Source organism: Geotrypetes seraphini, chromosome 3 (assembly GCF_902459505.1).
Source record: "Geotrypetes seraphini chromosome 3, aGeoSer1.1, whole genome shotgun sequence".
Lineage (NCBI taxonomy): Eukaryota > Metazoa > Chordata > Amphibia > Gymnophiona > Dermophiidae > Geotrypetes > Geotrypetes seraphini.
This window is the reverse complement of record NC_047086.1, coordinates 227,897,811-227,909,929: the sequence shown is the minus strand read 5'-3', so window position 1 is coordinate 227,909,929 and position 12,119 is coordinate 227,897,811. Positions and strand designations below refer to the sequence as shown.

The window sequence follows — 12,119 nt, the reverse complement described above, 5'->3', positions numbered from 1 at the left end:
CTCCATTGTATCTCCCACTGGATTTTGGAACTTGTTCTATTAATGAACAGCATAAGGTCATTCTACCATGACTAGGATAGGGTATAGCATGCTTCAATGAAGATCCACCCCCACAGAAAGTAAGTTGAAGTAATCCTCACATTTCTGGCTTAAAAGTGCCATTGGTTGGCAACTTTCTAACGTGCAGCTAAGAGTCTGTTTTGTTCTTTTCTGAAAGCTGCAGTAGAATTAAAGACCTGCTTCATGCATGTGGTGGGGGAGGAATAGGAATCCAAAACCCAAACTTGCCAATGCCATAAACTACAGATACAGATGTTCAGAGCAGAACCTTGTAAACAATGTTTTCATACTGTTGCAGAAGTGCTGTACATTTTGAAAGACTTTGATATAAATCAAACTCTTCAACCTTTATTATTTTATAAATATATGTCTAGCAATCACAATCAATCACTGCTCCTAAATATCTAATGAATTAATGAAATAGTGGCCACCACACCAACTCCCATTAAAAATATCTGCCAGTTAGCAAAAAGGAAAAATATTTACAAGCATTTGTTGCATAATGGAATACCTTTTGGGCTAACCACATCTGCTCCTCAGTACTGCCAGTTACTGTTTTGAGTGAGCTTCTGCATGGTACAAGTATTCCACGTTGCACAAAAGTAGTAAATACTGAGTTGGACCTATGGGCCTCTTTCTAGTATAGAGTCAGATCTGAAGTGAACCTTGATGTTTCTTTCTTTGATTATTTAGTTTTCAGACTTTTGGCCAGGTTCCAGAATACACAACACAAGCTCCATATTATACAGAACACAGAGTCAGTTCCAAGCCTAGTAGCACAAGTCACAGTTGGTTAAAGTAAGGCAATTGGTTTCAGGAAGCTCATGTGACAATCCCACTTTCCCTGGGCGAGAGAGAGTGACTATAGCTATCTTAACAGAGGACACAGAATACATCTGGCTGTAAATATAGAAATAGTTTTTCTTTTTTTTATATTTGATATTCTCTATTATACATCTTTGGACTTTGTAAGGTCAGCTGCCTTTGAGAGTCTAGGAAAGAATCTGCTTTCAATGCTTAAGATTAAGTGCAACAGAAAATTGAGAGAAAAAAAAACATAGCATCAGCCTTTTCACTCTATCAACGCAGGAATAAAAATAATCTGCATGGTCTTGTAGGTATGGGGAGCATGGGGGTTGCTTGCTATTGGTGTAACCTCTGTGCAGAATCTGAGATCCAGTGAGACCCCGTCCACATAGCTCCCTCTAGTTTGCATTGCTTTCACATGCTTTTGAACTTTGTTGGCTGCCAGCATCTAGGAGTTTTCACTCAGTACTTGTTGATGCCAAACACACGTACGCCATGAAACTGGGGCAGTTTGGGCAGCAGAACGCTGAGCAGGGAGGCTGTGTTGATGACAAAATAAACAGCCTCATACTTGGTATAGAAGCTGGCAAGGAGGTAACTAGGGAGAGAGGAGACACAGTTAATGTTTCCAAGTTTTATTAAAAATTTGTTGAAACGTCTATCATAAATTCTAAGCATTTTACAATATTAAAAGCAAGGGGGAGAGACTTACAAAGGCATATTGACAAGACAAATTATGGACTGGACATGAAAACAATGGGTAAGTAATGATGAAATACAATAATTACAGGAAAAGGATACATAAAAGGGAAGAATATGAGGAGAGGGGAGTGGAAGGTCCACTTTATTAAAGAGAAGATCCTTTTTATTTTTTGAAAGAGGCTGAAAATAGAGAGCATATAAAGGAAAAGAAAGAAAGAAAAAAGTAAGAGTGGAGAGGAAGAGAATATTACTCAAAAGCGTCTTTGAAAAGGAAACACTTTAGTCCGCCTTTGAATTTATCTAAGTTCTTTTCGGCCCTCAGGGTATTTGGTAGGGAATTCCAGATTGTAGGGGCTGTAACCGAAAAGGAGGTGGTTCGACGAGTGCCAATCACTTTTTAAGGAGGGGATATGGAGAAGATGTTGGGAAGTCACTTGTAATCTCTAGCCAAATTTATTTCTGGCTTTAGAACAGGTATGACTCTAAAGCTGTTGAATCTTTCTAGTCAATATTGGCAATAGAAAAGAAGTGGTAAACAAGGTGATAATTTATTTTCCTTTTTTTAGGCATTTCAATGAAAGGTAGAAGGGCAGAGATAAGAATAAAAAGGAGGAAATTAGAAGGTAAGAAGGTCAGAGGATACTTTTATTCAATATTTGCTAAAGGAGGGAGAAGTAAAATGGCACAAGTACTTATAACCCCAGGGTGGACACTACACCATTTACATAACAGAGAATATGGATAGTAACTAATTCTGATCTCAGTGGTGGGAATCATTTTCTGGAGACTCTTCTAAAGGATAATAAGATTGCATACCTTGAATTCAGTAGGCTGCATGATTCAAGTTATACCAATTTCTTTGATTAGATGAAGAGCATATAAAGGATGAAGTACACAGAGGAAGCACATAAATAAACTGATCAGCCTAAGGGTGAATCCCAGGTGACTTTCATCCAGTGAATTTCTAATCCAGAGGATGGTGGTAAATTGAGCTCACTGAGGAAATAAAAGGGAATTAGAGGCCTTGGGACCTCTGTACTGATCATTTTAGAGACCCTCTCTAGTATTTTGTCAGATTCTGAAGGTCAAGCAATGAAAGGATATAGACAGACCAGTAGTGCTGGCCCAGATAAGGACTATCAAAATTGTACACTCTGCAACAAAAGATCATGAAATGAAACAAAGGACATAAGTAATGGTAGATGCAAGAACAGCTTCTCAGAGGAGCAAACAATAATAATAGAAGACAAGGCCTCAGATAAGTACAGAAGAACTTTAGTTAGATTGAGCAACTGAGGCCTTTTTCTTGGCATTTGGTCATAAGACAATACAATAGGACATAAGCTGACTAAACTAGATAACAACCATAATACCTTGTCTGTCATTATATATTGGCTTAGATTTCCCATAATTTGTCTATTTATATTTTTCAGGTACAACACCAAAGCAGGGAAAAGGGGGCAGGCCGACCAAAGAAAGTCTTGAATATATGCATTTTATTGTAAAAAAAACAAACAACCCTACAAAAAAAAAAACCCTCTCAATATTTTATTTAATTATGTTTAAAGACCATATTTTCAGCTCACTCGACAGCAAGAAAAAAATACACCACCATTAGCAGTATTAAAACACAATAGTTACGTTCAGTCTAACTAGTCTACTAACCTAAATAGTTCAACCATCTCCTTTAAGTGCCATGGTAAACAAATAAGTCTTCAATCTGTCTAAAAAAAAAACACCTGGTTCTCAAACCTGTCCTGGGGGACCACCAGCCAGTCACGTTTTCAGGATATTCCTAATGAATATGCATGAGACAGATTTGTTTGCCTACCTTCATTATATGAAAATCTATCTCATACATATTCATTAACTCAATACAAAAAGAGCTATACCTTAAACATCCTAATATTTTTATAAATATTTAATCATTTATTATAATTATATTACACCATCAAAACCTTAAAACATTTTTTTCAATACCAGCATTTCATACAATACATACATCCAATCATCCTCGCTAAAAGTGAAGCCCTCCCAGTCTAACCAATATATTTAAAATTCATGAAATATTCATCCTTTCAATAAAGTACTGTGCTCCATCCACAATAATCTTCACCAGGGGTGCCCAAAATGTTGATCGTGATCGACCAGTAGATTGCAAAGGCAATGAGAGTCGATCGCAGAGCCCATCCCGGGCTCCGCAATCGACTCGCGTTGCCATTGCTTTCTCCCTTGTTCCCCGACACAACAGGCCAGCAGCGACTACAGAAGTGCCTGGCAAGCCAACCTTCCCCCACCCCCCACATCAATTCTGATGTCGGAGAGGAAGTTCTGGGCCAGCCAGTTCTGGGGTTGTTTTGCTTGAAGAAATGATGCCCCTACATCACAGGTGTCAACTCAAGGCCTGTGGGACAAATCCAGCCCGCTTGGCCGTTTTATGCAGCTCGCAGTCAGATGCCCCTGGTGTTATCTTGTAGCCGGCTCCCTCCTCCTCAAAAGCGCAGTGTGCACGAAGCTCCTCACGCATCCCACGCCTCATCCCTCGCATTCCCTCTGATGTTGCGACATCAGAGAGAAGGTGCGCTGCACTTGGCTTCTGGTTCAAGCGCATGACGCGGCTTCGTGCACTGTGGCTGTGAGGAGGAGAGAGCCGGCCACAAGATAACACCGGGGGCATTGGACTGTGGGCCACATAAATCAGCCAGGTAGGAGCCATCCAGAATGTAAGACACTCAAATAAAAATATGCTTGATTTACAATATTTGTGGAAAGAGAGGGTGGGGGAAGGGGCTTAATTTATGTATTTAAGAAAATAATAGAAAATAATTTTGAGTGATCTGTATGATTCAATTGATGTATTATTGTACACTTGATGTAAGATGGAAAATGAATAAAGAATTGGGAAAAAAAAGGCACTCAAATGATTTTATTTTCAATTTAGTGTTTGAATTATGTCGATTTTGAGAATTCTAATCTGCTGTCTATATTTTGCACTGCTCAGGAAGAAATGCATTTGTTTCTTTTTCTTTGGGGGTTGTACTGCATGCAAAATCTTGAATCTTAGGGTTTCGTTTGTATATATTAGTACTTTTAGTTTTTGGTCCCTTATTTGCATTGGGGTTATCTGTGTTCTGGTAGGAATGAACTTTGAGAAGCATACAGTGTGCTTTGTGTAGTTTAATTTTGTGGTAACCATTGTGTGTTGTTAATAATATTATATTGTGTGTGTATATATGAAAAATGAATGGAAAAAATTGTGTTATAATTAGTACTATTATGGGGGGTGGGGTCTGGAGCGGAGATTAGGCGGAGTCTGGCCCGCGTTTTGGATTTCGGTCCCTCAATGTGATTGAGTTTGACACCCCTGCCCTACACTAACATTGAGGTCTGTCCATGCAGGCAGAAACATTAAGGAACCTTTTTTGTGTGTTATTGATGATTGAACCATTTCTTTTGGGAGAATTCTGACAAACCAAACTTTTTGTATGAAATGTTTTTTTATTTTTTGCTAAGAAGCTGAACCTTTTGTTTTACTCCGATTTGCAATAAAGTTCTCAGGTATAAAAGTTCTGGTAAGGCTGTCTGGCGGAGTGATTTCAAGGGACACTCCCAGGTCTCCAGTGAAACTCTGGGTAGCGTAAGGGTTTCTCTTTTTGATGCCTGTCATAAGCACTGTGAGAACTGTTTGCTTGGGAGTGGCTGTGACAAAGTGGTGTTAGAAGTGGGGTAGTTACTGCCTCCTACTGGAGACCAGGATTAAGACACCTTCAGAGAACTTGTGTTATGAAGCAGTGGTTTATCCTTGTTTTTATTTTCCTTGTTTGTGGATAACCTGGGGACTGTGAGTTGCTGTGACAGTATAAAAGACCATAGGAGAGGACTGGGCGTACAGTGGGATAATAATAATAACTTTATTTTTGTATACCGCATTACCATGGAAGTTCTATGCGGTTAACAGATGAAGAGACTGTACATTTACAGTGAAGTTACAATTTTTTTTTTTGGTATAGCAACATTTACATTTTCAGTGACGCTATATTTACGGTGAAGTTATTTTTCAGCTAGGTTACAAATTGCAGAGAAGTTACATTTGCTGTAAGTTACATATATATAGCGGAGTTCGGGATGTGGATCTGGAAGCTGTATCCTGAGAAACACAGAGTGGAACTGGACGGTGAAGCCCTGATGAGCCCAGACAGCAGACATTGAGACCAGTTATAACTTCCAAACGTGCAGACTCGCCAGTATGTCGGGTAAGCGTACCCTGTAGAGACTGGTGAAGATAAGGAGAACTAGATAGTTCGGTTGGGATTTAGGAGAGTCTGGGGTGGGCTTTTGTTATAAAAAGAAGCCACACTTAGGCCCTCTTTTACTAAGGTGTGCTAAGCGTTTTAGCGTGCGCTAACCGCTAACATGTCCATAGGATAACATGCCCGCGTTAGCGCATGCTATTTAACACACGCTACAAAGCATAGTGCACCTTAGTAAAAGAGGGAGTTTGTTTTTTTTTCTCTCCGCTGTTTTTTCTTAGGTTCATCATGGACATCCAGCAGCTACTGGTCTTGCTAGCCGCTGAAAGGCAGAAGCAGTTAGAAGACCTGAAAGCTATCCTAAAGAGTAATCAGAACTCTGGTGTGCCAATCAGGAGGTCACCAGGCATCAACATGAGGAGCTGGTGCAGGCAATGGGCGATCAGATTTGGACACTAGCACGGTGGATATCAGGACCAGGTGCCAATCCTACCAGTGCGGAATTGCCAGTGACATCAAGACAGAACTTATTGCCAAACTTGCACCTGTGTAAAATAAGTCCTACTGATACCCAAGATGATTTTTTGCATGCCTTTGAAAGAGTGGCCATTGCAGCCGACTGACCAGAGGAACAATGGGCGATCAGATTTATACTATGCTTAGTGGAGACTCCTTAGCAGTCTATCAGCCCTGAGTTGCCAGTAATTATAGAACAATCAAAACCCACATTTTAGATTACTTACTGGAAATGGAGGGACCAAGTGAACATAAGAACAACTATACTGGGTCAGACTAGTGGTCCATCTATCCTAGCATCCTGTCTTCACAGTGGTCAATCCAGGACACATAAACCCAAATAGCAACATTCCATGTTACCGATCCCAGGGCAAGCAGTGGTGTGCCCCATGTCTGTCTCAATAGCAGACTATGAACATTTCCTCCAGAAACTTGTCCAAAACTTTTTTTAAAACCCAAATATGCTAACTGCTGTTACTACATGCGAATGCACTTCAGAGCTTTATTCTTTGAGTGAAAAAATATTTCTTCTAATTTTTAGTTTTAAAAGTATTTCCATATAACTTGAGCATTTCTTAGTCTTTGTAATTTTTGAAAAAGTGATTGATTTTTACCCGATCTACACAACTCAGGATGTTGCAGACCTCAATCATATCTCCCCTTAACTGTCTCTTTTCCAGGATGAAGAGCACTAACCTCCTTAGCCTTTCCTCATATAAAAGAGGAATTCCATCCCCTTTATCATTTTGATCGCTTCTCTTTGAACCTTTTCTAATTCTCCTACAACTTTATCAACTTCTTGTTTGGGAGGCTTGGGGCTTTCCCAAATGTAAAAAAACATTTTCTGATGGTTTGGAATAATTAAATTCAAAATGAGAAGAGGGAGAAGTCTTATTTTAAATACTTTATAATCTGATTGGGAAAGGGGCCTAGTTGTAACTTGTTCTCTGGTATATAATCCCTTACCTCATTCATTTCATTTTTTTCTATCATAATCATCAGAAGCCTTAAGAAACCAGGCTGAAGACAGATTTATGATGCTTTTTCTTGAAAAGTTATGGAAGTAGGTATTGTCTATTATGAGATTGTATTCTATTTGATAATGTGTTGCTAAATCTGTAGATATGAAAACTAATAAAAACATTTTATAGTAAAACTGATCTGACATGATCATACTTCATAAGACCTCTGGTAAGCCATGCTGCAGGGTTTTGCATTAATTTTAAGCACTATACTTCCTTCAGTGGCAACCCAAGCAATGGGGTATTAAAAAAAATAGTCCAAGCATGGGAGAATCGAGGCCCAGTCACTGAAGGTTCTGCAGGTGTAGAAACAAAGTTTATATTAACCTATCCAAAATCCACAATTTAGAGTAAAATCTTTATTTTTTATAATTGCCTTATTAATATTCATAAGATAAAAGAAAAGGTCTCAGATTTAATTTCCATCATTAATCTAAATCTGGAAGACTGTTAAACATTAAGGTGCTCTTTCACTAAAGTGCAGCAAGTTATTGCACTTAACACACCTTAAATGCAAAGTTAAGGTGCTTTAAGCATGGTAAAAAGAGGGTGTGTGTCCAGTAGTTCTGCCCGATTCAGGAAAAAAAATTTTCAATTCTATTCAGCCTACTGAATTGGTTTTTCGATTCGATTTTCCTGCCCAATTGGGTGTTTTTTTTCAAACATCCTGGTGGGCTTATTTTATAGCCGCTTCACCCCCTTTGCCTTCTCCTAACTACACTGGCGCTGTGGTGTAAACAAAATAAACAAACACAAAAAAGACTTTTCCTCTCTCTGTTAAATCCTAGCTCACGTTTGCGGTTTAACACCAGCTCTGGCAGGATACACGTTTCAAATCTGACATATTGTAATCACAAAACAGAAAATAAAATTAGTTTTTCTACCTTTTGTTGTCTGGTCATTATTCAAATGTTGTTCCCAGGCTCTGGTTGTCTTCTGATAACTTGCTTGCCAGGATCTCCTTCTTCCTTCATGCTAACCATCCATCTGCCATCTCTGTCCTCCCCGTTTCCCTTCCCTCCCCAGGAGATCTGGCATCTTTCCTTTTTTCGTCTCCCTCCACAGATCTATCTTTTCTTAACTATCCTTTCATCCAGCATCTCTCCCTCCTTCCCCACCACCCCAGAGTCCACCATCTCTCCCTTTCTTTTCCCAACTACCCTCCTATCCAGTAGCTCTATCCCCCTCCACACCATCCCTTGTGTCCAACTTCTCTCCCTTTCTGTTTTTTCCCTCCCTAAATCCCATTGTCTATCATCTCTCTCCCTCTCCTCTATTTTCAGACCCATTATTTCTTCCCCCCCAAAGTCCGGCATATACACGGCTCTTTGAATCCCCCCTTCCCTCCCTCTCTCCGTACTTCTACACCAGGATCCCCCTCCCCTGAAGGCCTGCACCTCCCCTTAAAGGCCTGCACCTCACCTTGAAGGCTTGCCTGCCTTTCCCCCCCTTAAAGGCCTGCATCCCACCCCTGAAAGCCTGCCTGTCCCCCCACTTGAAGGCCTTTCCCCCCTGAAGGCCTTAAAGGCCTGCCTGCCTGTCCCCCCTGAAGGCCTGTCCCACCCCTCATCCCGAAGGACTTCTCACCTCCCTCCCCCCGGAAGGCCTGCGTGTTCCCCCTAGCCTCCCACTGGTGTCCGGCTTCCCCCCTGGCCTCTCTGCACCGTTTACCTTATAGGAGCAATCTGCAGACAAGATCGCGGTGCTAGCGCTCTTTGCACTGCTTCGGAGCTGTTTCCTCTGCCGAGGTCCCACCCCTCCTCCGACGTCAGAGGCAGGATTGCGGCGGAGGAAACAGCTCTGAAGCAGTGCAAAGATTGCTAGCACTGCGATCTTGTCTGCAGGCTGCTCCTGAAAGGTAAACGGTGTGGGGAGGCTAGGGGGGAAGCGGGATGCCGGGGGGGGGGAAGCCGAACGCCAGGGGTGAAACAAACACCAGGGAGGAAGCCGGACAGCAGCACTTCCCAACTGACCCTCCCCCCTCCCCCTCTAAAGCAGGTGCAGGAGCGTCTGGCCAGCAAGAGCAGTGCTGCCGTTCCTGCTTTAGGGGGCGAGGGGGGAGGGTCAGCCGAATCAGGAAGCCAATTTTTTTTTTTGTTTTGAATCGATTCGAATTGATTCATCCGAAGTGAATCGGGCAGCACTAGTGTCCAGCATCTGACCTACATTTAGTGCACAGGGCAGATACTAAGGCCCCAATTCACTAAAGTCAGTGATTGTTACTAAACCTGTTTTCACAAGTTTAGCAACTATCACTGATAACCGACCCGATTCACAAAATGGCCCACTGTGTGTTTTTCCCCTCGATCGCCCATTTTCTGATCCGGCCTTGCAAATTAGTAAAACCCCATGCAAAATAGCCAAGCGATTGATTCACTTACACTGCTTGGCTATTTAGCATTGGGTTTTACCGATCCTAAAACCCGAATGCTGTAGACCTGTATATTCATTGTGGATATCTTGAAAATCTGACTGGCAAGGGGGTACTCCAGAACCAAGTTGAAAAACACTATTCTAGAGGAACATCTCAAACTAAGCAAATAAGGAAAAATATGATTTATTTAACTTGGGTCACACTCATGGAATTTCTCTTGAATTGTCTGACAGACACAAAAGGGAAAATGGAACCACTCATGTTGCTGCATTATGGAGGCTATATGGGAATTTATTGTAGAAAGACATTTTATCTTACCTGTTGAGTTTGAAAATCGCTCTAGAATTTCATATTCAACCATAAACAAGTGACCAAATCTTCTATCTGAATTAACAACTTTTTTTTTTAAAGTACAACTAGGGCTGCATTTCGATTAAACATTTTAATCGCAGGAGGAAGGGAAGATAGACTGGTCACCTGCCTGCCTGGTGCAAGGGTAAAGGATGTGTCCAGCAGGATCACCAGGATCATAGACAGCGCAGGAGGAGAGGACACTGCTGTGATTATCCACGTGGGAACCAACGATGCGAGCGGAAGGAAGTATGACAGGGAAGAAATGAAGGGTCAACTCCACTCACTCGTAAGAAAACTGAAGGTCAAGGAGGTGAAAGTGGCCTTCTCCGAATTCCTCCCGGTACCGAGAGTGGATGGAAAGAGACAGGAGGAGCTGCGAGAAATCAACGCCTGGATGAGACGATGGTGCGATGAGGAGGGATTCGACTTCATACGCAACTGGACGGCATTCTGGGGAAGAAGCAGATACTATAGAAATGATGGCCTACACCTCACCAAGCAAGGAGCGAGAGTCTTGGCTGAAAACATGAAGAAGACCATTGAGAAGGCTTTAAACTAAGGAACAGGGGAGAACCGACAGTCGACAACCAGTCGATGGCCTGGGCATCAGGAGATCCCAAAGAAGGAGCTACAAACAACTGCTTAGATAAAGGGGAAGAGCATGTCGAAAGAGACAGAGAAAGAGCACAAATAGATACAAGGAGGGATGTGCAAACTAAAAAGTCCAAGAGGGTACCACAAAGGGGGCTCAAATGTATGTACACGGATGCCAGAAGCTTGAGAAACAAAATGGGGGAACTGGAAGCGCTAGCGAGATGAGAAAAACTTGGTATCATTGGAATAACAGAAACATGGTGGAATGATGAAAATGAATGGGACACAGTACTGCAGGGATACAAACTATACAGAAGAGATAGAATAGGGCAAAAAGGGGGAGGTATTGCCCTGTATGTCCAAGAAGGAGTAGAGTCTATCGGAGAAGGGAAGACGGAAAGAAAAGAAAAACTGGAGTCCCTCTGGATAAAGATCCCTAGACAGAGTGAAGCAGACACAAAAATTGGCCTCTATTATCGACCCCCAGCACAGACGGAAGAAGCAGACGCAGAAATGATAAAGGAAATCAACCATGAATGTAGAACAGGTAACATAACGATCATGGGAGACTTCAACTTTCCGGGGATAAACTGGAACCTAGGAACCTCAAACTGCAGCAGGGAAACAAAGTTCCTGGAAATAATAGGGGACTGCTTCCTAGAGCAAATGGTGGGAGAACCGACAAGAGGAACCGCAACCTTGGACTTAGTCCTAAATGGCATAACTGGAAGAACAACAGACGTGGAAGTCACGGTCCCCCTGGGAACGAGCGATCACAACATGATCAATTTTAAAATTGGCATCGGGAAGGGGAAAAGAACCAAGACCCAAACCACAACCTTTAACTTCAGAAAAGGCAATTACAACAGCATGAGAGTCATGGTTAAAAAACGGCTCAAGAAAAGGACAGCCGAAATCAAAACGGTCGATCAAGCCTGGTCCCTACTAAAAAGTACCATCATATATAATGATTAAAGGGATTTGAGGGTGGGAGGGGGAGGGTTATATTTCTAATTATAAGATATAATGATAAGATGAACAAGTGCTCAGATTAATTTTGTTTATTGTATATTTTTGTACACTTGATGAAAGTTTTAAAATGAATAAAGAATTAAAAAAAAAAAAATATCATCACCGAAGCGCAGAATCTCTACATTCTGCGGATATCCAAAGGAAGGAAAAATAAAAACAAAGGAGAACCAGCTTGGTTAACTAAAGGGGTGAAGGATGCGGTAAGGGAAAAGAGGAACTCGTTCAAAAAATGGAAACGCGAACAAACAACGGAGGCCTGGAACAGTCACAAGGTCGACCAGAAGAAGTGTCACAAGGCGGTAAGAGACGTCAAAAAGGTCTATGAGGAAAAGATAACGCAAGAAGCCAAAAACTTCAAACCCTTTTTTAGATACATAAAAGGGAAAAAACCAGCTAAAGAGGCAGTGG

At 41.6% G+C, this 12,119-nt stretch overlaps 1 protein-coding gene across 2 annotated transcripts in view; it reads right to left on the bottom strand.

Annotated features, from left to right (window-relative positions):
• Positions 1-386: 386 nt before the first annotated feature.
• The window catches only part of ORMDL2 (ORMDL sphingolipid biosynthesis regulator 2), a 54,533-nt gene continuing 42,800 nt past the window's right edge, over positions 387-12,119 (bottom strand). For both annotated transcript variants that reach the window (XM_033935493.1, XM_033935494.1), the window contains one exon: positions 387-1,465. In XM_033935493.1, the coding sequence (XP_033791384.1) occupies positions 1,330-1,465 (136 nt within the window). In that variant the 3' untranslated portion in view covers positions 387-1,329. The remainder of the gene's footprint in view (positions 1,466-12,119) is intronic.